We start from the raw sequence: 20,563 nt of genomic DNA, 5'->3' as shown, positions 1-20,563 counted from the left end.
CTTTGTATTAAAGTTGCCTGGACAAAGTCAGAGACAGGAAAATAGAACAGAAAAGAACTTAAAAGCCCAAGGAAAGGAAGAGAAAAACTGAGAAAAGCTATACATGCTGTGCTGTGCCTAAGAATAACCACAAAAGCCTTTTCTCTTTCTCCCTCTCTGAAACAGGAGGCACATCCTCTCCACATCACGCTACATGCTCAGTGACTTACCAGCTTCGGCATTTATAGGCCTAAAGCTCAGTTTCGAGTAATTCCCCCCGAGTGCTCAGCTGCTGTCAGCTTCGTTACCCTGAAATTTAGGATTAGACCCTTCTTCTGAAGTATTGCATTCGCTCAGAATCCCGTCCACAAAATGCCTCTTCTCTGGAGTTACATTATCAGGCACCAAACTGGCTCTGATTTCAGCGCTGAATATGTAAAGAAGAAAAAAAAGCGTGATGCTGGACTCAATTAGCTGTTTTCTGCTCCCTGATTGATTCCCCCAGTTACTCGCTAGCTGCATAACTTGCAAGAAAGGCATAAGTCATCAGCTCTAAGCAAATCTTCTATTCACCACAAGGAAAAAAGGGAGTGTTGTACATGGCAAACAATCCCTGTTTTCACTGACGAAAGCTTGCTGACCTCTTGCTGGCCTCCAGTTCCTTAATTACTGTCTATGGAATTTCAGTTAAAGAAAAAAATACAGAGAATCTGTGCAAAGCTAGGACGAAGACTGACCCTCAAACGCAACCGCTAGAGTGGAGCCTGTGTCTATAGGAAATATAACTTAAGCCCTTTACCAGGCTCTTTTTATTTTCACTTTTAAATTCTTTTGACAAAAGCCCCCCTGATAATTTCCCTTTATAAAGGGCTAATTTGACAGAAAAATAAACTTACTTTAATGTTCTTCAAATTAGCAAACTTACTTTTTTTTTTTTTTTTTTTTCCCTTTTTTTGGTTTGCAGTGCTTTAAAAAAAAAAAAAAAAAAAAAAAAAAAAAAAAAAAAAAAGAACATCACTAACAACTGGCAATGATGTTTAATTCCAAAATCTCAGCCTGGTCTAGAACTGGCCACGTTGTGGCTTTATGAAACACTGTAGTGTGACTTCCAACTTCTCCCCCTAGGCTGGGCTCAAACCTCCCTTCCTAAGAAACAGACTCTGAGATGCCCAAGTAAATTACAGTCAACCGTACCTAATCCTGGACCTTGAGGCAATCCAGAATTGGGGCAATTCTTTCCAAAGCACAAGAAAATGGAGCAAAACCTCTGCTAATTAGCAGCAGTGCTATCCAGCGGTGGGAAGCAGTAGTGAAGGAATACAACGGCACCCTCTTTAAGCCAAGAATATACATGTATAATCCCCCCTTACTCAGAACAATACCTTTAATGGACAGTTGATCTGGGTTCACTCCAGATCAGTCACACAGTGAAATCATAGCAGGACTAAGTATCTACTTCCTTTGATGACTGGCTGATTTTAAATAGCCACCTGGCCATGTATCTTTCTTCAATTTTCTCCATCTTTGTATTACCAATTTTACAGCTTTTCTATTCCCTAACAGTCATGTAAACTGGATTTACTGGCATGTTGTAGCTGGGATTTTACCCTTGAATTACTTCAGCCCCAAAACTCTGATGTAAAACCCCATGGAAAATTCTAAGCTTTGGATAAAACCAGCTGGTGTTCTCCAATTTCAATAACATACCAGCCCACATCGAGTGAAACATGACAGCGACTTCCTTGAAACATATCCCAGATTCCCTTAAAGTTCATGGCCGGGAGTGAAATTGATCTAAGTTTTGAGCTTGCAACTTGAGTTTTGAAGGTTTTGGTTTCACTAAGAAATATTCACAAACCTCTAATCCTTAGAGAGGCTGTTTATAGAAAAGTGTGTGAAATTCAGATGTGATAATCCTTATCGTATTCTGAGGCTCCCAAAAAGGGCCTCCAAGATTTTAAAGAAAATTGCATGTGGTCATAAAGTTCTTTGCCTCTTCCCAAAATTAACTGCAAGAGCATGAATTGCAAAGACTGTGCGAGTCTAAAACATGAAGCAGTAGTGTCAGCCCCCCAGGTAAACCGAAGAAAAAAGCAGTCCCACGTCTGGGTTTGGCCTGTGATTACTTACAAGGAAATCAAAGGAGAGTCTAACGGCTACTTTGGTGAAAGATGTATTACACATTAGCTGGTGACGACACTGCTTGCTGAAATTAGTGGGAAATATTTGTCATAAGTAACAAGAGCACAATAATTTAATTCCCCCTGGAGGTCTGTCTTGATACTAGAATAGCTGCTTAGGCAAATTCCTAGATGTTAACTGTTTCCAGGTTTTTGTTAAATAATTTTGAGAAGCACATTGCTGATGTTTGCATCTGCACGCCAGATACATTTCTTCACGGTGAACTGTTTCTCTTGCTGATTAGAATAATTAATTTTAATGACATTATGACTGCGCTCACGTACCACTCATCATAGGTATATGTGGCAGAATGAAGCTCTGCGTTACATTACTTTGTATCTGTTACCATCCAGCATTCCTTTCCAATTCTCCTGCAGACTTTTCTACACACGGGAGAGAGAGTCTCTACTTCATCGTGGGTTTTGGCAAGGCCAAGAGGACACGAGGAGAATCCCTACTTTTTGGTGTAGACTGTGTTACTGATGAATGGAGTACACCATTGGTCCTGGAAACCAACCCCTGAGCATTTCATAAAACCAGTGGTGGAAGGGAAATACATGAAATACAGTGAAATTCATATCAGAGATGGTTTAGGAAAAACAACAACAACAACAAAACAATGAGAGCCCTTTAGCAAAGGGTATGGTAATTTAAATTATATTCTTATCGTATTTTTGAACAATCAAACCATTAACGCTGCTGTCCTAAGTGCGAGAAGTAAACACCAGCAGTGCGGGGGGAAAGGGGCAAGTGGTAAACGACAGGAGCACAATTAAAATCTTCTATTGTACCACAAGTAAAGATTATTCAGCCTGGGTCTGCCAAATAGGGCAGTGAAACACATGGCTTTTGAGATTCTTAGTTCTTGAACTGAGCAGGGCTTTGTTCCAATTTAATAGGCTTGGTCTCTGAAAAGATGGGGGCAGGGAAACCACATTCTGGATTACAGCATCTCCTGCTGGCTGATGCACGCAGTGGGAACGGTCACAGGAAAAAGCTGTAACCCACGGTCTCACTTCCTCTAGGTAACATGCAGAGAAATTAGGCAGCTGCCCAAAGGCCGAAAGGTATACGAGACAGAATAAGGTGGTAGGGAATGAATATTCAACTAATTCGCCTTCCCACCTTCCACCCTCCTGAAATACGTGGCCAAGCATTTTGTGGTGAAGGTAGTCAATGGGGCTTGTTTGAATGCAGTCAAAACAGAAGTGGTTAATCACAGTCACCGCCTGTGTGCTCCTGCAAGCTCTCTCTTCTCTGTCATGATAGCAGGAAGACTTTTCTTAGAGACCTTCCTACAGACTAATTACATCCAGTCTTCACATATGCAGGAGCAACTCCTGCTGGCAGTGACCAGGAGGTGTACTTGGCTTATACCACTGTCAATTTCTGTGTACAACCTTGTGGTGACAATATATGGTCCCACCAGCTAAACAGACACACACCTAGCTAATCTGTATCTGAGGACAACTTGGGCAGGTCTTCCGTGGTAAGTAGTACTTATTGAAGTCATATAGTTGTATTCCTAAATAAATGTATTCTCCAAATTCTAAAATTTTCTGGAAAAAATCAGACCAAATAGGTTGAAAGAAAACCAAAACAACCCAGCCAACACCTTACAGCGTTCTTCAAAGCAACATATAAACACATCCGTGATTTCCCACTCCGTGCAGCACTGATCTAACTTCATACTTTGTGTACTGTCCTGGAAACTGTAATGGCAATTTGTGTTTCTCTCACGAATGCTCTTGTGTTACTATACCCATGGGAAACCCTGCTGTTGTGCATGGACAGAGATGGGGGGAAAGTTCATAGCAAAAATGCAGTTATTCTTCTGCTACTAGATTCCAGCACGAGGTGCTGGACACCTGCGCTGACTGAGATCACTGGAGAATGAGGGCAGACAGTGCTACCCCAGACAGACCCCCATGCTAGACGTACAGCCTGGGAATTCTGCGTTTTGATGCTGTCTTATTATTGGCTCTTTCTTCATCGTTACTATTAATAAGTGCTGAGAATATTACAGAAACTTGGAAACGAATAATAAATATACTATCCAACACAATGAGGGGCATTAGTGCCTTTCGGGAGATCTTCACACAAATTGGGTCACTAGACTCTTCAGAGCAACGCTGAATGCTCTGCATTCATTCACAGGCACACTGAGTATCAGCTCCCCTCTGCTACTTCAAAGAGCACACAGGGCCTGGAGGCAGCAACAAGATCTTCAAGAACTGAAACTTGGGAACATCCTGTGCCACTCCTAAGCCTTTCAAGGAAAAAAAATAACTCAAAAACTGGTAGATCCTCCGATAACAGCAAATCCGGGCCTGACAGTGCATAGCTTTCAAAATGCTCAAAGTATTCATGTTGTTTCCGTTTAAATACTACTGTTTAAATTACAAAATCGCATCCTACCCTAGTCTCCATTCACATCTAACACTGGTTCTGAATACTCACTGACTTCTACCTTAGCTCTAACAGGTTGGAAAGAAGGTTTTTTTTTCCTGTAACATACAGCCCTATGTGATTAGCAGTTATAACATTAACAAATGGTTAACCACTTCAAAAATCCATCAGTAATAAGAATAAAAATCAATTTAAAAACTGATGTATTCTGAAAGCATCAGCAAGCTGAATCACTGAAATACAGTATAGCCCTGAATAATATGGATTTGCTGTAGCTACACTTATATTTAGTCAGAGACAACTGGTGCTATGGAAGGTATATTGCAATTATTTCTTTTCTTCTTACTCTTGTGCTTAACAAAACAACATAGTAATAGCTGTTATGAGTCAGAGACAACTCTATCAGACTTGGTCTTTTATCGGAGTTAAATTTATGCCAAAAAGGGAGCAGGTGCATACACAGGTAATACAATCCTGATTCTACAGCTACAGCATGCCGCCGACTCAAATGAATAGGACCCAAACACCTTTCTCTCCCATTATTTTGGTTTTCACAATGGTAGGAGATACAGAACCAATACTGAATGCTTATTCAGCTTTTAGCCCCATTGAATGGCTGGACAAATGAAGAAGTCCTCAGGAAATAACACAAAACCTGGGAACAACAAAAGGGTATTTTGGTCTAACTAGGCCTGCCTCTGTGTGGACTCAGTTTGCTGCCTTCTGCCATGAGACAGATCAATAGCAGATGGAAAAGAGCAAAAATGGGACTGGAAGCTTCCCAGAGCTGTGGCCTCGCGGTAGATGAAGATCTGGCAGACCCGGCCGAAGAAGCTTCCAGAAGGCAGGTGGAGCAGCACTGCTGCTCTCCCCTCACCCAGCCGCTCTGCCGGAGGGAGATGTGGTTTTTGTTTTCCAGGCTCATAAATTTTAAGGCCTCTCTAACGAGGTTGATAAGGTGGTACGTAGCGGGGAGGGGGGCTCAGGGCAGCTCTCCTCAAACGCAGGCGTGTGTCGCTACCTGGGTGCCGGCGCTAATGAGCTCCGCGTGGCCGGCCATTATGTGATGATCAAAACTTCAGCGCACAAGCCCAACAAAACAGCTCAGTCCAGGGCTAATTACAACTTCATTGAACTTGCATCTACAGAAGCTGTCGGCGAAGTTAATTAGTGGTTTGTTTCCGTGAGAGTGTGCGCATGATACACACGCTTCTGTTACAATCTCCCTCCTTTCCTCCACTCCTGCATCAACTACGACAACCGGTACCAATTAGCAGTCTTTCAGCAGAGGGCACAGGAATGGATTTCTATGGGTTTCTCCTAACACTGGTCCTTCAAGCAGAGCTCTGGGGATGGAGCAGCCCTTCCAGGCTTCTGTTTAAGATGGACAGAGAATTTCAGCCCCTTAACGTTATCAAACGAGCTCCTGTCTTTAAGAAGCATAAAAGGCACCTCAGTAATGGGAAAGAATGTGGTAATTTTGAAAGCCTCTTTCCCTGAACTTTCTGAATCCTGAGGACAAATAGGTCCTTATCTAAAACCCAGAAAGGGATTCATTTGTAATCTGCACCTGCTTTACAACCCAACACTTGGCAAAAGGCAATGAAAGCTTGTCTAGAGCTACTCCGAGCAGCCTTCATTTTAACGGAGATGAAAAATCAATATTCACAAATCAATTTGTAAAAAATGACAAGGTATTTCAGACTTCATACATCTGACTAAGAAGAAAAACAGTTTCAACTGCATTTTATATTACCTAATAAATAACACACATAACTTTGTTGTGAATAAAAAGGTTCACAGTGAGGTTTAAACCCACCAATCGCTCTAAAGTGGCGGAGAACCAAGTCACCTACTGGCTTGGCAAGGCTTTTGTTTGTTTGATTGTTTCCTAACAGCAAGCAAACAGGACACACAATTAACAGCACAGAAATTACATCAGGCTGCCTCCCTTCGGATACTGAGGAAATGACCCTTCTACCCTTTGCTGTTTATCTCTCGGATTTAATTTTAAAAGGGTGTGAAATGCAAGTTTCCATTCCCTGGCACAGTAATTTAAAAGAAGAGGGGTTGGGAAGAAGAATCTTTAAATCTTTGAAATGAGTTTAGTAGCAACACCAAGGATGTTAGTCATAAACACATGACAGTTACACAAGCTAAAAAAAAAATAAAGCTTGAGTTTCCTTTTTTTTTTTTTTTTTTTTTAAACAAAAGAAAAACAACAGCTAATGGCATTTCCCTTTTAGAGGTTATCTCATTGGTGGCTGTTCCTATGTTTTAGGCAGACCTGACTTGAAAGTATGGAGCACTTAGAGATCTCCAGATGTTCCCCCTACATTTTTAGCTTCTTTGAATGCTTAGTTTATTTTATTATTATTTTTTTTTATTTGTCTTGAAATGTTGTTATCAGACAAAACTAGACCGAGATTCTCCATAAAAACATCTTCCCAAGTCCTCCTAACTACCAGCAAGTCTCTGTCTGGACAAATAAAACAATAAACAATAAACAGAATAATAATAATAAAAAAACAACCCCCAGAAATTATACTAATGTTTTGATCTCTCTTAAATCCCTGAAGTTATTAAACAAGTGTATAGCAAGTGAATTAAAATTATGCTTTTCCTGAATTTCCTCAATCTGCAAGTATCCCACAATTCACTTTTATCATGTGTGTACAAAATGTTCACAAAATGATCAAGTATGATCACAGTGTTCCATCAGAAATTGCCTAGTAACAATTTGGCCGTGAGACCGAAAAAAACAGAAATCAGAAAAAAATGCCAACAGAATCAGAAGAGTCATTGCCCAAGGAGTTTTAATTCAAACCAGAAACTTCAATTCCAGTGACTCATATTTTAAATTACTTTCTGGGGCTAGGAGGCAGTGGGCTATCTAACAGAATGTTTCTAATACATGGAAAAACATCTTTGCTCCTTGGACTCTATAAAATGAGTGTGGTAGTTTTGAGTTTCCGAGTCTGCAGAGTACAAATCACACAAATGGCACTGAAAGTCAACCGATTTAGCAAAGGAAGGGCTTGAACACAGAATCAACTCTGTGCCTCTCAAAAGCTGGTCATTTTAGATTAATAGAGATGTCCTTTGGCAAAACAGTCTGGGTGAACACATGCCCTATCTCTAGACATATCTGACACTTCACACTACTTGTTTTCCTCCCTCTTGCATGTCAGTTATAGCTCAGAGTCTTTCACCCCAGTTAACCCTAATTGCTTTTTGGTCCAGAAAGAAGCCAAGCTGACATTTGTTCTAACATGAACTTTTGTTTCTGCATATGATCTGCTCTTCACTTGAAGGCATGCAGTTTCACAGCTTCTGTTAAATGCAACCAGGATAAAAAATAGCAACAAGGGCAAAAATCTGGGGAGATATTTAGAACGACAGAATACAGATTCCCCCGTTGATGTTAGCAGGAAGATGGTTCAAATCCCACCAGAACAACAGAGAGATGCAAGAAAGCTCTTGGCTGGAAAAGTAAAGACAGCTTATGAAAATAATTTCAGAGAAGAGGTGCCAAGTCATTCCATTTGGGAGCAAATACTGAGTCATATTTTGTCCTCAGAGGTATATACAGCTTTCGGTAACTTCAACACAAGCATAAACCATTATCAGAGTATTTCAGACTGAAACTCAGTAGACCTCTGAGATTTTACTAAAGTAAATGAGAGTTTTGTGGCTTTTCTGCTTTAAGTATTTTAGTCAAAGGCATTAAGAGGGGAATGTCCAGGCTATAAATACTAATAAGGAAAAGATCAAGACACTTTCACTTGGCTAAAGAACCAATGCAGAAGAGCAAAGATTCTTCCTTCTATATTCTTTGCACATTTCTGATATAGCAGAACAGGCTAGAAGGCAACATCAGTTCCTCTCTGTTCCCATCTAACTGAAGATGGGCATTTTTTTTTTTGAATACAAACAAGAAAATCCTTCTCCACCACAAAATATTTTAAACATCTCATAAAATGACATAGCATTCCTCTTTTCTTTTAGGGAGGAGAAGCTAACCGTCTGCTGCAGTTAGCAGGAAATTCCATTGACAATAAAATAAATAAATCAATCAATGGGCTCAGAAGTCTATGATTCAAATATATGGGTTACAAAGAGCTTGGATTTGACAGCCAAATGTGTTCTTCTGTAAGATTTATCAGTGAACTTTCAATTAGAGAAATGAAGTGGAATAAACTACTCTGTGGAAATGAAGATATTTGGAACGAAAAATTAATTAATTCAGTATGGCATGACACAAAGACTGGTGCCCATAAAAACAAGCGAAGCTACAAAACTCAGAAGTAAAAATATGGGAAGAAAGCTGCCTTACTACTTATGGGTCTCACAAAAGCTGTAAACTTTGGGCTGAGAGTTAGAAAATGCAGAGCTAGAACTGTTTGAAACCAGCGGGCAGCTAGGACTTAGCCAGACTCTCAGCTAGGATGCATCAACAACAGCTGGGAAGGCCTGAGAAACTCTGATAATTCACAGTAACTGAAAAATAACATGAAACAATTCTAAATATATAAGTATATAATAAATAAATAAATAAATAAATAAACACACCTCTTTCTGTGCATTAAAAAACAGAAATTATGTAATAATCCAGTTTAAGTCTACAATAACAGAACCTGATGATTTAAAACCTCTATTAAAGACTTGCTGTAGACAGAGCATATCATCATGAGGTCAAATGATAGATTTGCTATTATAAATCACCAAGTAAATTAGGATACCGCAGCACCACAATGAAAGACTTTAAATATTAAATGATACTGGGAAGCATATCAAAAGGACAGGTACTTACATTACAATTGGAAGACCCATCAAATGTTGAGTAAGAACCATCAGGCCAGTCTGTAGTATCTCCAGTACTTGATTGCCTGTGCTGGGCTTCGTACTCCTTCAGCTGAAATTCAGGAAGACAGAGAACACATTTTCCAGTGAGAAGAAGCTATCAGTCTTCATTAAAATAGCAAGAGTTTATGTATTTTCATTCTTTTTTCTCCAGTATCACTGTGGAATGGGGAGAATCAGACCTTTTGCATTGCCTGTCTCACTTGTTTAAAATAAACTCATTTATTTTGCAATCAGCAGTTTTAATGATAAGATTTATTTTTTAAAGAAAGTGATCTGTAAATACTGTTTTTTGATGAATTATCATTGGCAAAATATAAATTATACATCCCCATCACAGGCACAGTTTACACTGGACAGACTCACAATATTCTACCAATTTCCTTGATAAAGAAAATTATCTGCAGTGAAGACTAGGAACCGATTTTTATAATTTTACAACTAAAGAACATTTTTTCCACTTTCTAAAGTCTAAATATTTACAACCAACCCTACCAGAGGAAAATTGTTGAGAGGATCATCAAGAACTGATGATTAAAAAAATGAGGGAAAAAAAAAAAAAAGAGTTGCTGCTAATAACTCAGACCACTAGAGGGAAACAATACCAATACATATAGTGAATATTAAAGATCAGGTACAATTCTCCCCCACATTTTTTTATTTTTTTTTTAAACAGCAGAGATCCCAGTATTACCCCCCTGGTGATTTTAAATTTTTGCATTTTTTTTCATGTTATGATTCCCAGTAAAGCAGTATTTCCTTCAGAGAATAACGTAACCTTAATTTCTATGATAGCCTATAGCCAAGATCAAGCTCATGTTTTCTGAACCTGAGGTACCCATACAGAACATCCTGTGCTCCATCATGTTATGTTGCTCAAGGGAACAAAATGAAGAGTGGTACAGAAACTTTATCATTGGCCTTTTGGCTTCTGAGCAAACACCTGTTTTTCCTGTGGTTCATCAAAATTCAGATTTTGTAAAGAAACACTTGTGTCAGTCACTAATCTGTCAAAAATCACATCTGTTTTGATTTTAATGTCAAGTACCAAAAATGGCTGAGTATGTTTGCTTATAGGACTCAATTCATTTGCCATACATTAGGCACCTATTTGGCTAAGCTAAATCTCACTTTTCCCATAAACAATGCAATTCCTATCTAATTTGTACTACCTAGTGCAAAGTAACAAACAGGCAGTTTTTCGCCTGTTCTCCTGTGTTTTGTGAGCACCTGAAAACATTGAATTGCTGTATCCTACATCATAAAACATTTTCCCAGGAAAACTGAAGTGTGTACTTATCATACCCTAGCAAGTGCTTCCTCAATAGTGATCATCTTCTCTTTGACCATCATCATTAGCTGGATCCGTTCCTCATCACTCATCGTGATCTCACTGGCCACGTACCCGACATCCTCTCCTGCAGAGAAACACACCGAGAAAACAACCGTGGTAAAGGTGTCACACACAGAGTGGTATATACTGGAATTGGATTTTAGCTGGACTCTGAGAGGTGGTCACCACACAGATCTGGCTGGCCAGAATAGACCCCTCCCAGACCAATCTCATAGTATGATTTGACAGGACTGAATGATTTGGAAGTAACTAAGCAATGACATGAAGTAAATTAGGGCTAGAAAAACCAAGTGTACTATGACACCGAAATCAAGACAGTATATGAGAAGAAGAAATAAAACGTGACTGATACAGTTATTGACCCTAAAGATGAGAATCAAAAGAGAAAGTGCTAATGCCAGGTAAGTCCTAAACTCAGCCCCGAGGAATACTTTGGTCAGCTGAGTGGATGGGAAGCCATTCCAGGAACGGTGTGCTGGGCCCTCTTAGCTCTCTGCTGTAGAGCTACAAGCTGGTACACAGTGCTGGATATATTTGGCCTCCCAGCTCCAGGACCTCTTCTGATATGAGCTTGGAACGTGAGCATGGAGAGTTAGAACTTGAGAGCCAACAAGGACCCACACGGAACTGACAGTACAAATGCACCCCTTTTCAACCTCGTAAGCAGGTTCCCAAAATTTTTCACAATCCATCTGAACACAGTCACAGTGATGCAGGGAGGCATCTGTTTGCAACAGAAGGATCTAACAGATACACACGGGGAAAAAGAAATTTTCTTTGTGAAGCAGAATATTTAAAGCAATGCACAACTGTATCTTTTGAAGAATCAAAGGAGACCTGACAGTTTAAGTGGAATCAATCCTAAATTTTCACTATTCACCAGGTGCATTTCTACTACTCCTTGTAGTATTGTTTCCTGCAATGAGAGGCTGGATTAAAGCCTAAATCAAACAGGTCTGCGTAACTAAATCCCAAAGAAAGGAGAAACACCTTTCTAATTAAAACAGGTAAGCATTTCTCTCATCAAGTCAGGATGAGAAGAAAAAGCATCTTATTCATTTTTATATGGTATTTATAAGTACCTGTTAATCACATCATTTTGTGCATGAGCTATCACTGACAACAAGGACTGAAGGTGTTCCAGCAATTTGGAGTTATGGTCTCACAGAATGCGACTCATCCTTCTGTGAGCCCCATCACAATGAACCAAGTCAGCGATACTTCCAGATCCACAGATTTGTAAATACCACACTGCTGCAAACGAGTTTTACTCTTTTGTATGGTTGGATCCTTGTATTTTGTATGGATAGGTTCAAAAGCCCTTTAAAAACATTTACCTTTGGAAGTCTGCCTCATTAGTCCTTTCTGGTTCTTTCGGAAATTCTGCCAAAAAAACTTATTTTTCTTTTTCCAGTCTGCTTTCCCTAAGAGAAAATTAGGGAGGGGGAAAGAAGGGAAAGGGAAGAAGGATTTCAAAAAGAAACATTAGTTAGTAAACACTACAGAAGGTATCAAGTTGCATTTTCTAAGACAAAAATGAGAATAAAAAATCTCAAATTTTCTTTGTTTCTTGAGTTAGTCTGTACTAGAACTATGCTGATGTAGCTTATTCAAAGAAATGCACATTCTTTTATAATTGCCAATGCTATAGATGACCGAGATAAGCCAATAACTTACATATTTTGAACTATAAACAGAAAATATTTTACATTCATTTTGATATCTGTTGAGCTGTTAATGTCAAGTTTGGAAGTGTCTTTGAAGCATTTTGTTGGTTTATTCTCTTTAGCTGAACCACGATTACGCAGCAAAAGCTACAAGTCAGATAAGGAATTCTCTAATATATGTGTGCATATCTATATAGAAAATAAACAGTTTGTGTATATAAATACACACACATACACATTCTGCTACTTGGCATGAGAAATTCCAGGAGATCTTCAGTTACATCTGACTCTTGCTCACTGTATGCCTTGACTGTGCACGGCTGGGACTACATGTCTATTAACATCAGATTTGCATACTGCTTGATGACCCAGAAGTAAATTATTCATTCTAGAAAAGTAACAGGATCTGGATCAAAGGAAGGCATATAATTGTGCTCTGCTGAATTAACCAGGACACATGCTACCAAGTTTATGCCATCTGCAAGAGAACATACTGTGCCTGATCTGGCAGAAATGCTACTGATTTGGATCTACTTCATCCCTCTGTTTTTCAAAAATTCAAGTGAATGCAGTTTGTTCTGTGCCACTGAGTTTCAGCACGTGACTATGGTATTTTGGATCTTGCCTTAGAAGCCCCAGAGTTGGGGCTTCTTTGACTCTTTGAAAAACAGCTTAATTTTGCACTGTGTGGAAATGATCCTAGAAAATTTTTAAAAAGAAACAAGCCCTCTGCTCTAATTTTCCAACTCTCCTGTGAATAAAATAACACTTAAAAAACACACCACCCTATCCAGAATTTTACAAATTTAGCTAATGAGTTTGGATACCAATTTGAACTAATTATAGTAAGTTTAAAAAAAATAAATAAATTGAAAGACAACAGAAAACAAATACATATTTAAGAACGCAAAATATTTCAGAAACAAAAGATGAGCCTCTGGCATGACATACACAAACACAGTTATTCACTGGCGGTGGTAACTTTCAGAATACAAATGGATAGGCTAGCAGTAATCAAACATTAAGGAATTTGAAATTCAATATAACAAGTCAAAAGCTGTGCATTTATCACATGACAATGCTGGCTGAGCTGCTTCTGAGATCACCGAGAGCCCTAGCATCTCACGTTTAAAGCTCCTAAGTCTCACCCTCCCCACGCACAGAAATGCTGCTGACTTCTGCTGGCATTCTGTTTACTCAGCTCTTCACATCCTAGCACAAGCGAAACTGAAAACCTGTTTAAGAATTCAATAGAAGTATCAAATAAAACGAAATATACTGACCTACAGAGCCTTCTTCCGAACTTGATTTATGAATGGAGAGCCTAGAACACAAAAGAGAAATGGACTTATTGATGCAGACTTCTCACGTTTCATGGGAGCTGTCTGATTACAGTAAATTATAGTTTCCAAACAATACATCATGAGCTGTTTCTCTTCCCCTTTCTTCCAAATGCAGCATGTTGGAAACAAAACCTGAACCCACTGGTCTGACCACAGTAACTGAGTTTCCCTCTGCACTCTCTGAAAAAAGCCTTTGACCAGCACAGAAAAACATCACTGACAGAAGCCTATGGTTAAGCCAAAAGCATCTCGGGATCCCTCAGAAAAACACTTTTTTTTCACATACTTCCCTCCCTTTCATTTCATTGGCTGCCTTAGAAACCGTAGCACTGGGATGCTGTATTTGTTTAGGTTTTAACAGTTTGGGGCCTTCTTGACTTTCATCTGCAAGTTATTTATAAATATGCATTCATCAAACTTTCGGAAAGCCACCAAGAGGAAGACAGGAGCAGAGGTTTAAAGACCAGCTGAAGAAAACTTGTCCGGACCCTATGAAGTGGGACCACGGATGACCGGAGACTACAGCTGCTTCTTCCTGTTTCCTTTTTGTATGCTTTCCCACCAGTTTACGCTCCCTTACTAAAAAGCTAGCTAGAGAGACTTATTTTAACAGAACACGGGCTTTACAAACAACCCACTAATATAGTACATAAGTCTTTTGTTCTCGGTCTTTATGTTCATTGAACCAGTTTTCCATAATGGATTCCAACTCAGTGCCAACATTCATTGTGGGACCTCTGATGAGACAACATTGCCCTCCCACCCCCAGCCCCCCCCCCCATTGCCTTTTTTTTTTCTCTCTCTCTGTAAATGGAGCTAATGGAAATTACCAAATCTTGTGAAATTCTTTGAAGCCTTCCTACAGGAATCTCTAACCAGGCTGAGCCAAGCCAGTGAAATTACTCTTGCCAGCTTCAATGGCTTTGCTTGAGGCTCCAAGTGCAAAGCATTACTGCAGTATTTTTGGCTGAGAGCTCTGCCCTGTTACATGACAATGCCCTATTGTGCTGTGCCTGTGCTGTATCCATGCAAAATGGAAACACACATATCCCACTATACCAAGAAGTATTCAAGCCAAATTGTCCTGTGAACGAGGCCATGGAATACATACATGTCATATTCTAGTTGCTGTCTATAGTGTTTGCACAGGTTCCTTGCGTTTTCTTGGACTCCCAGAAGAGGGCAATGCAGAGTTTTTGATAAATCCAGTAAAGCTCTTGAAGGCAAATCTTAGTTTAAAACAGTTCAGAGTTTAAAAGATGTAAGCAATTACTGGCCAACATTTAGTAAGCATGAAAAACACCCTCATCAATTTGCAGAGACATCATTAGAGGGGAAATGAGACAGTATGAAGTTTCAGTTTGATTTAGAAATTCATCTAGGCAAAGAGGGTTTGGCATAGCAAAGCTCTGAAATCTGACCTCTTTCAACCTCAGTCTGATTAAAAAGTTAATCCAGCACAGACTGCAAACCAGCTGAAGTAGCTAAACTTCAGATTTGAAGTGCATCAGGTGGAGGGAGACATTTAGTGTTTTCCTTGCTGATAAAGTCTACCTTTGAAGGGAAAAAGTTAATGATATAGGTGTATGCCACCAACTGCTTGGTATTTCAGAAGTCAGAATAAGAAATGCAGAAGAAAAATAACCCTCAATACTTTCTGGGTAAAATAACCAGAAAGTCCAGTGCCCAAACCACCAGACTTTCTACATCCAGACATTTAAAGTAAAGATGTCAGTGAGTATTTTTTTAAATAGAGGAAAAACGGATTAAAAGTATGTGGACTTTTATAAGGAGACAACACAGTAAAAAGAAAGCCAACTCCTGTTGGAAGTGACAGAACTAAAAGAGTAAATAATTTGTACCTGACCACTGACCTCAACCATCGAGCGAACAGTTACTTTATCTTAAATTAATTCAGTATTCACGAAATGAACCAAATCACCAGCCTTGAAGGATGAACTCTCTTAATTATCAGAACTTTGCCTCGCTAGTGAAATCAGCCTCAAAGCAGAGGCAATCTCTTGCACTCTGCAGCCTCCAAATCCATTTGAATTCTTTTCTTCTTCACAGTTGCCAACAACGATGCTAGCAAGCAGCAGGTGTAGTGGCAATGTTTGTGATGTGGACATCTGTTCCCTGGGAATTAGCCTGAGGCCACCAACTCATTCCATGCTGGTTTCCAAAGAAGGGGAAGAGCAACAGGAGCATACTTGTGATACTCCTGAGCCAGAGAGGGTGAGGAGATGAGTAGGATCCACAGCAAGCAAACTGCCTTCTCCTTTATATCTGATTTAACGAGTATACTGAGTTTCATCAGAGGATGCAAATTTCAGTTATCATTTCATGCATTCCCTGAAGAGGAAATCTTCCATGTCTGGGCTGACCTTGAAAATGCTAACAGCTGGTCTTAAAGGATGGAAATGCCAACAAAGCCTACCACGCAGAGCCTGACAAAGCATTTGCTTCTTAGTTCTATCAGACAACTCTGACGCTTAAAAATGCTTAGTGAAATCAATCAAGTGCTTTACTTCCTAGCATAGTACCTCCGAGTTGCTTTATGTCTGATTTGCCAATTACACTCCCTTACCCTGTTAAATCTGCAGCTTCTCTGTGAACGTGCGCTGAAAGTGATTTGTGTTCTTCCATTCATAGACTGATAACTTGTACTGAAAGTTAATGATGCAGTGACACTTGGCAGAAGTCTCAGCACTGCGTGCCTGAAAGGGAGCCAAATGCCATTACTCCACCACAGAGGCCTTCATTTTTGTTGTGGTCTGATGTACAACTTCATTAGCAAGCTTTCACATGAAACGTACTATGTCACAGCATATAGCAGGAGAAATATACGGGTATATGTTCAGACAGAAAGGGAGACAAGATTTATGGCCAGAGGGAAGGAGTACTTCTGTATCTGCCCCAAATCTCTGGAAGTGAGCTTCAGAATGCATCAGAACTTTAATCCATTGATCTCACAAATTAAAAACCATCTTCTAGGCCTTTACTTAGGGCCTCTCAGAGCCAAACTGCCGAAACAAACAACAAAAAACCAGCACTATAGAGTATTTAAGAATTGAGCTACTACTTTGGGGAATAACAAGATATTACTTCATTCCTGCCTCAGAGAGATGACGGCTTTCAGTGTAGCTGAGTAAATTACATCAGAACAATCAGCGATCAGAGACACAAAATCTGGTAGCAAGAGCAGCCCTGGATAACCTGGACTAGGAACTAGATTATTAAAAAGACTGACTTAACAGAAACGCCAAACATTCTGACTTAACATTCAATGCCAAAATGTGCTAATACGCAAACAAGAGTGACACAAAGGACAGTATTTCAAATGTTGGAGGTTTGCAGATGATAGAGTACTTGGAGATACCCACTGAAGAAAAAGAAAGTGACAGGGAAAAAAAGAACACACAGTAACAATTTAATCCTAAAAGACAGAAAGAAGGATGGGACATTCCAATGGCAGTATGGAGAATGAGTATATATGGGAATAGCCTCTATGATTGAAGTTACTCATGAATTCCAACTAGAAGAGGTAAAGAGAAAAGCTGTAAGGATCAGGGAACTGAACACTTCATCTTAACAGCGCAGGCTAGAAAAGTTTTGCCTCTTCAGCTTGCCAAATTGAAAGCTGAAAGGAGATTATTTTACTGCCTATTAATAAAACAGGCATGTGAACAAGCAGACATAAGGTGGTAATAAACAGGGTGTTACCATTTCCTAACTATTTGGACAAACTTAGACCAGTAGGCAGAGAATGGGATAGCAGCTTTAAAAACTGCTTCTAAGAGGATGCCTGAAAGACCAGACCAGACATTTGATGAGGATGAGCTGGACATGAGGACTGCCTCTGGAGGGCACTTCTAGTTCTTTTTTCCAGACTGTGGGTTCATTGCTTTTGTATAACAACAGAAAAGCCAGGCAAGCACAATGGTCTTTGAATCCATCTGTCCATAAAAGTGCTGCAGCTGGGATGACCTTGCTGTACCAGAGTAACCTCTCCCTTTATAAATTACCTCTGAAATCCTGGATGTGGACTCTAAAAACTGGAATACAAGGAAGAATTGATGCACAAATTTGCTTCACAAGCCCATTGCAACTGAATCTGGTCATAAAGAGGCTTTTAACTTGGCTGTGTTCACCTTCTCTTGCTAACTCTGGGCTGGTTCTGACCCAGAAAGAGAAACGCCACAGCTTGTCTTGTACAGGGAGCAGCTGATTTCACAAGACACACGTTCACACGTGCCTCAAGACGTGGTGTGCTGGGACACCACAGAATGGGAAAAAGAAACCAGTGACACCATGTGCTGCTTTTATGAATGCACCTGAGCATTTTTGAAAGCTCATCATTCCCGAAGCAGAACTAACACGGGGACTGAGAATGACAGGAAGGCTGATGGGCTTCTGTTTTACCACTAAGTATGTTCGATGCAGATGTGCTTTAACACACAGCTACATCTTGTTTATGGCACATAAAATCCACAGGTGCATAGCACCATCTGTTAATGAAACCACTACTGCTATGATCTTCAATAAACTGATACTGGCCCTCTCCTTTTTCCCGATGACTATTTATAGACCATTGAGGAAAATGCTTTTCATGGGATTTTCAATCTACACATATTATTCGCATTCATAGCAGCAGACAAGCTGATGTAAAAGCCCACGCTGGCTTCTGTCGCCAAGCCGTTTGGTTATCTGCGTTCATTAGAAATGGCCCAGTCACATAATTAGTATCAAAAACTGACAGACTTGTAACTGCTCCTGACTGAACACAAGGTGATTTATCTAACCAGAGCTGGCACAGGGAAGAAAATGGGCCTTTGGTATTTTTATCAAATTTGCATGAACCTGAAGAGAAAGCAGGCCTGCAAGATTCTGACCTTGGCACCAGTGTGAGAAAGAGATGGAAAGCAAAGACGTTTCATTCAATTATCTTCTCATTAGGTTTCCATAGCAATGGCTCTTTAAGCAGGTCAAAACTTTCTCAGTGGAAACAAACATGGGGCTGCCTGTGGCTGTGTGTGCGTGTCCCAAACCACAACCATGGCGGAGCCACTGGGCTGCCTGTGGGCACCCAACATGGAGGCTGGTGGCGGGGCTGCATCGCACATCGCCCGGGCGGCCTAAGGGGCTGAAGCAGGGGCAGATCGCTGTCAGCCCAAAGCTCCTCCACGGCCAAGCATCAGGCAGCCGAGGTGACGCACTGCATGCACTGCTCGCAGTTCAGCTTCCTTGTGAAAGGCGGCCTTCATGCTGCCCAGCACCCAACTGCCAGGACAGAAAGCTCCTGCCAGCGGCTCGGCTCCGAGGAGCACTGGTTCCCGTCCTCACGTGTCCCAGGCGGTGCTTGGCTGGCCTCTCGCTCCCATTGTGAGGGTTATTGTGGGAGTTTCCTGCCCTACTTCTCTCGAGGAGGCTGTTTAAAGGCAGCATGAATAATTTGGCTTTGACTAAATCAGGCCTCAAACAAGTGACAACAGGGCTGTACACATTCACTGCTTCTTTTTGATTCCTGCAAGCACAGGGTATAAAGAAACGCATCTTAAATGAGGACATCTCCAGTACGGCAAGCTTTTACTTCTTCCTTTTTTTCCTTCCAACACTCCTTTCCATTTTTAACCTACCCAAAAGGAACAATTTATTCCATCAGTAATTAAGTGCAGCCTTTGGCATCCTCACTTTAGGGTTTTGTTTGTTTTCTGCTTTGTTCTCCTCAGTTTCTGCCCTCTCCTTGCCTCACGTCCTCTGGCAGAGGACTCCTGTTTCTTTGCAGAAGAGCTTTCAAATATCTGCCAAAGTTAATTCGGGCACCCTGTCAAGTTGCCAGAATCAAATATGACAGAATTTAAGCCCGCCCCATCCATGACCTGGAGTGATGATTTAATAACCTCCTGCTTTCAGAGCTTGACCTGTAGTTTGGATGCGGTAGGGGATGAGGATTAGGAAATCTAGCGTTAAAAACTACTGGCAAAGGCCAGTAGATTAGTGTACCAAAGGGGGCAGAATTTAGGCTTGCATGAACTCTGCTGCAAAATGAAAGCTGTTTTTAAAGACTGCTGTTTTCAGTAGAAAACACTGCTGAACATGGGGACACCAAACTGCAGGCACTCTCCCAGCCTCGGGCTGATGTGAAGTTCAAGCTTATTCCGCAGGAGTGTGACCGGTGTTACTATGGCACATCCACTGCAGAAAATCCTTAAGAACAGATTCAGTCAATAGTTTCTCCTACAGGGCTGACAACATGCAGATAACCACTTCTGTTGTGGCTTCACTGGCTGGCTGCTAACAGCCTCAGAGAAAACCCCAACTACTGAGCACCCTGCAACTCCTCCTCTGACATCCACAACAAGCAACCAAGGAGCCGGCCAAACTGCATCCACTCAACGTGGGAGAAGCTTGGTTTAAGACGTGCACCCTGCACACGCGGAGCACACGACAAAGATACTCACTCTGGAGAGCAGCTGAAGCCAGGAGCTGAGCACGCAGCTGCCAGAGGGACAGCAGCTCCCCTGTGCTGGAATGCAAAGCCCCCGAGCAATGCTGCCCCATACGTGTGAGCTGCTTGCCAGCATCTTCTGCTCCGTGAGGCTGTTTCTGCTCAGCTTCCTGCTCTGGCAGAGTCTGGGATTTCAGTATTCAGGATCATTGGGCAGAAAACATTTAAAATGTACTGAGCTGCAGGCTGAGAAGTATAGCTAGGCAAAGCATGGCACTCGACATGAAGTATGACCATTTACTTGGTCAGCAGTGTTCTT

General features: G+C 40.8%; 1 protein-coding gene across 10 annotated transcripts in view; it reads right to left on the bottom strand.

Moving 5' to 3' along the window:
* LOC311433415 (SAM and SH3 domain-containing protein 1-like) overlaps positions 1-20,563 on the bottom strand; it is a 547,080-nt gene that overhangs the window by 38,383 nt on the left and 488,134 nt on the right. For 9 of the 10 annotated variants that reach the window (XM_084512503.1, XM_084512508.1, XM_084512510.1 and 6 more), the window contains 4 exons: positions 13,737-13,777; positions 12,124-12,210; positions 10,738-10,850; positions 9,383-9,484 (listed from right to left, as the gene is read on the bottom strand). In XM_084512503.1, the coding sequence (XP_084368629.1) occupies positions 9,383-9,484; positions 10,738-10,850; positions 12,124-12,210; positions 13,737-13,777 (343 nt within the window). The remainder of the gene's footprint in view (positions 1-9,382; positions 9,485-10,737; positions 10,851-12,123; positions 12,211-13,736; positions 13,778-20,563) is intronic. The other variant, XM_084512505.1, reaches the window with a different exon arrangement.

Source organism: Aythya ferina, assembly GCF_964211825.1.
Source record: "Aythya ferina genome assembly, chromosome: 3".
Classification (NCBI taxonomy): Eukaryota; Metazoa; Chordata; class Aves; order Anseriformes; family Anatidae; genus Aythya; species Aythya ferina.
Note: the sequence above shows the minus strand (reverse complement) of the source record. Positions and strands in the feature narration are given on the sequence as shown.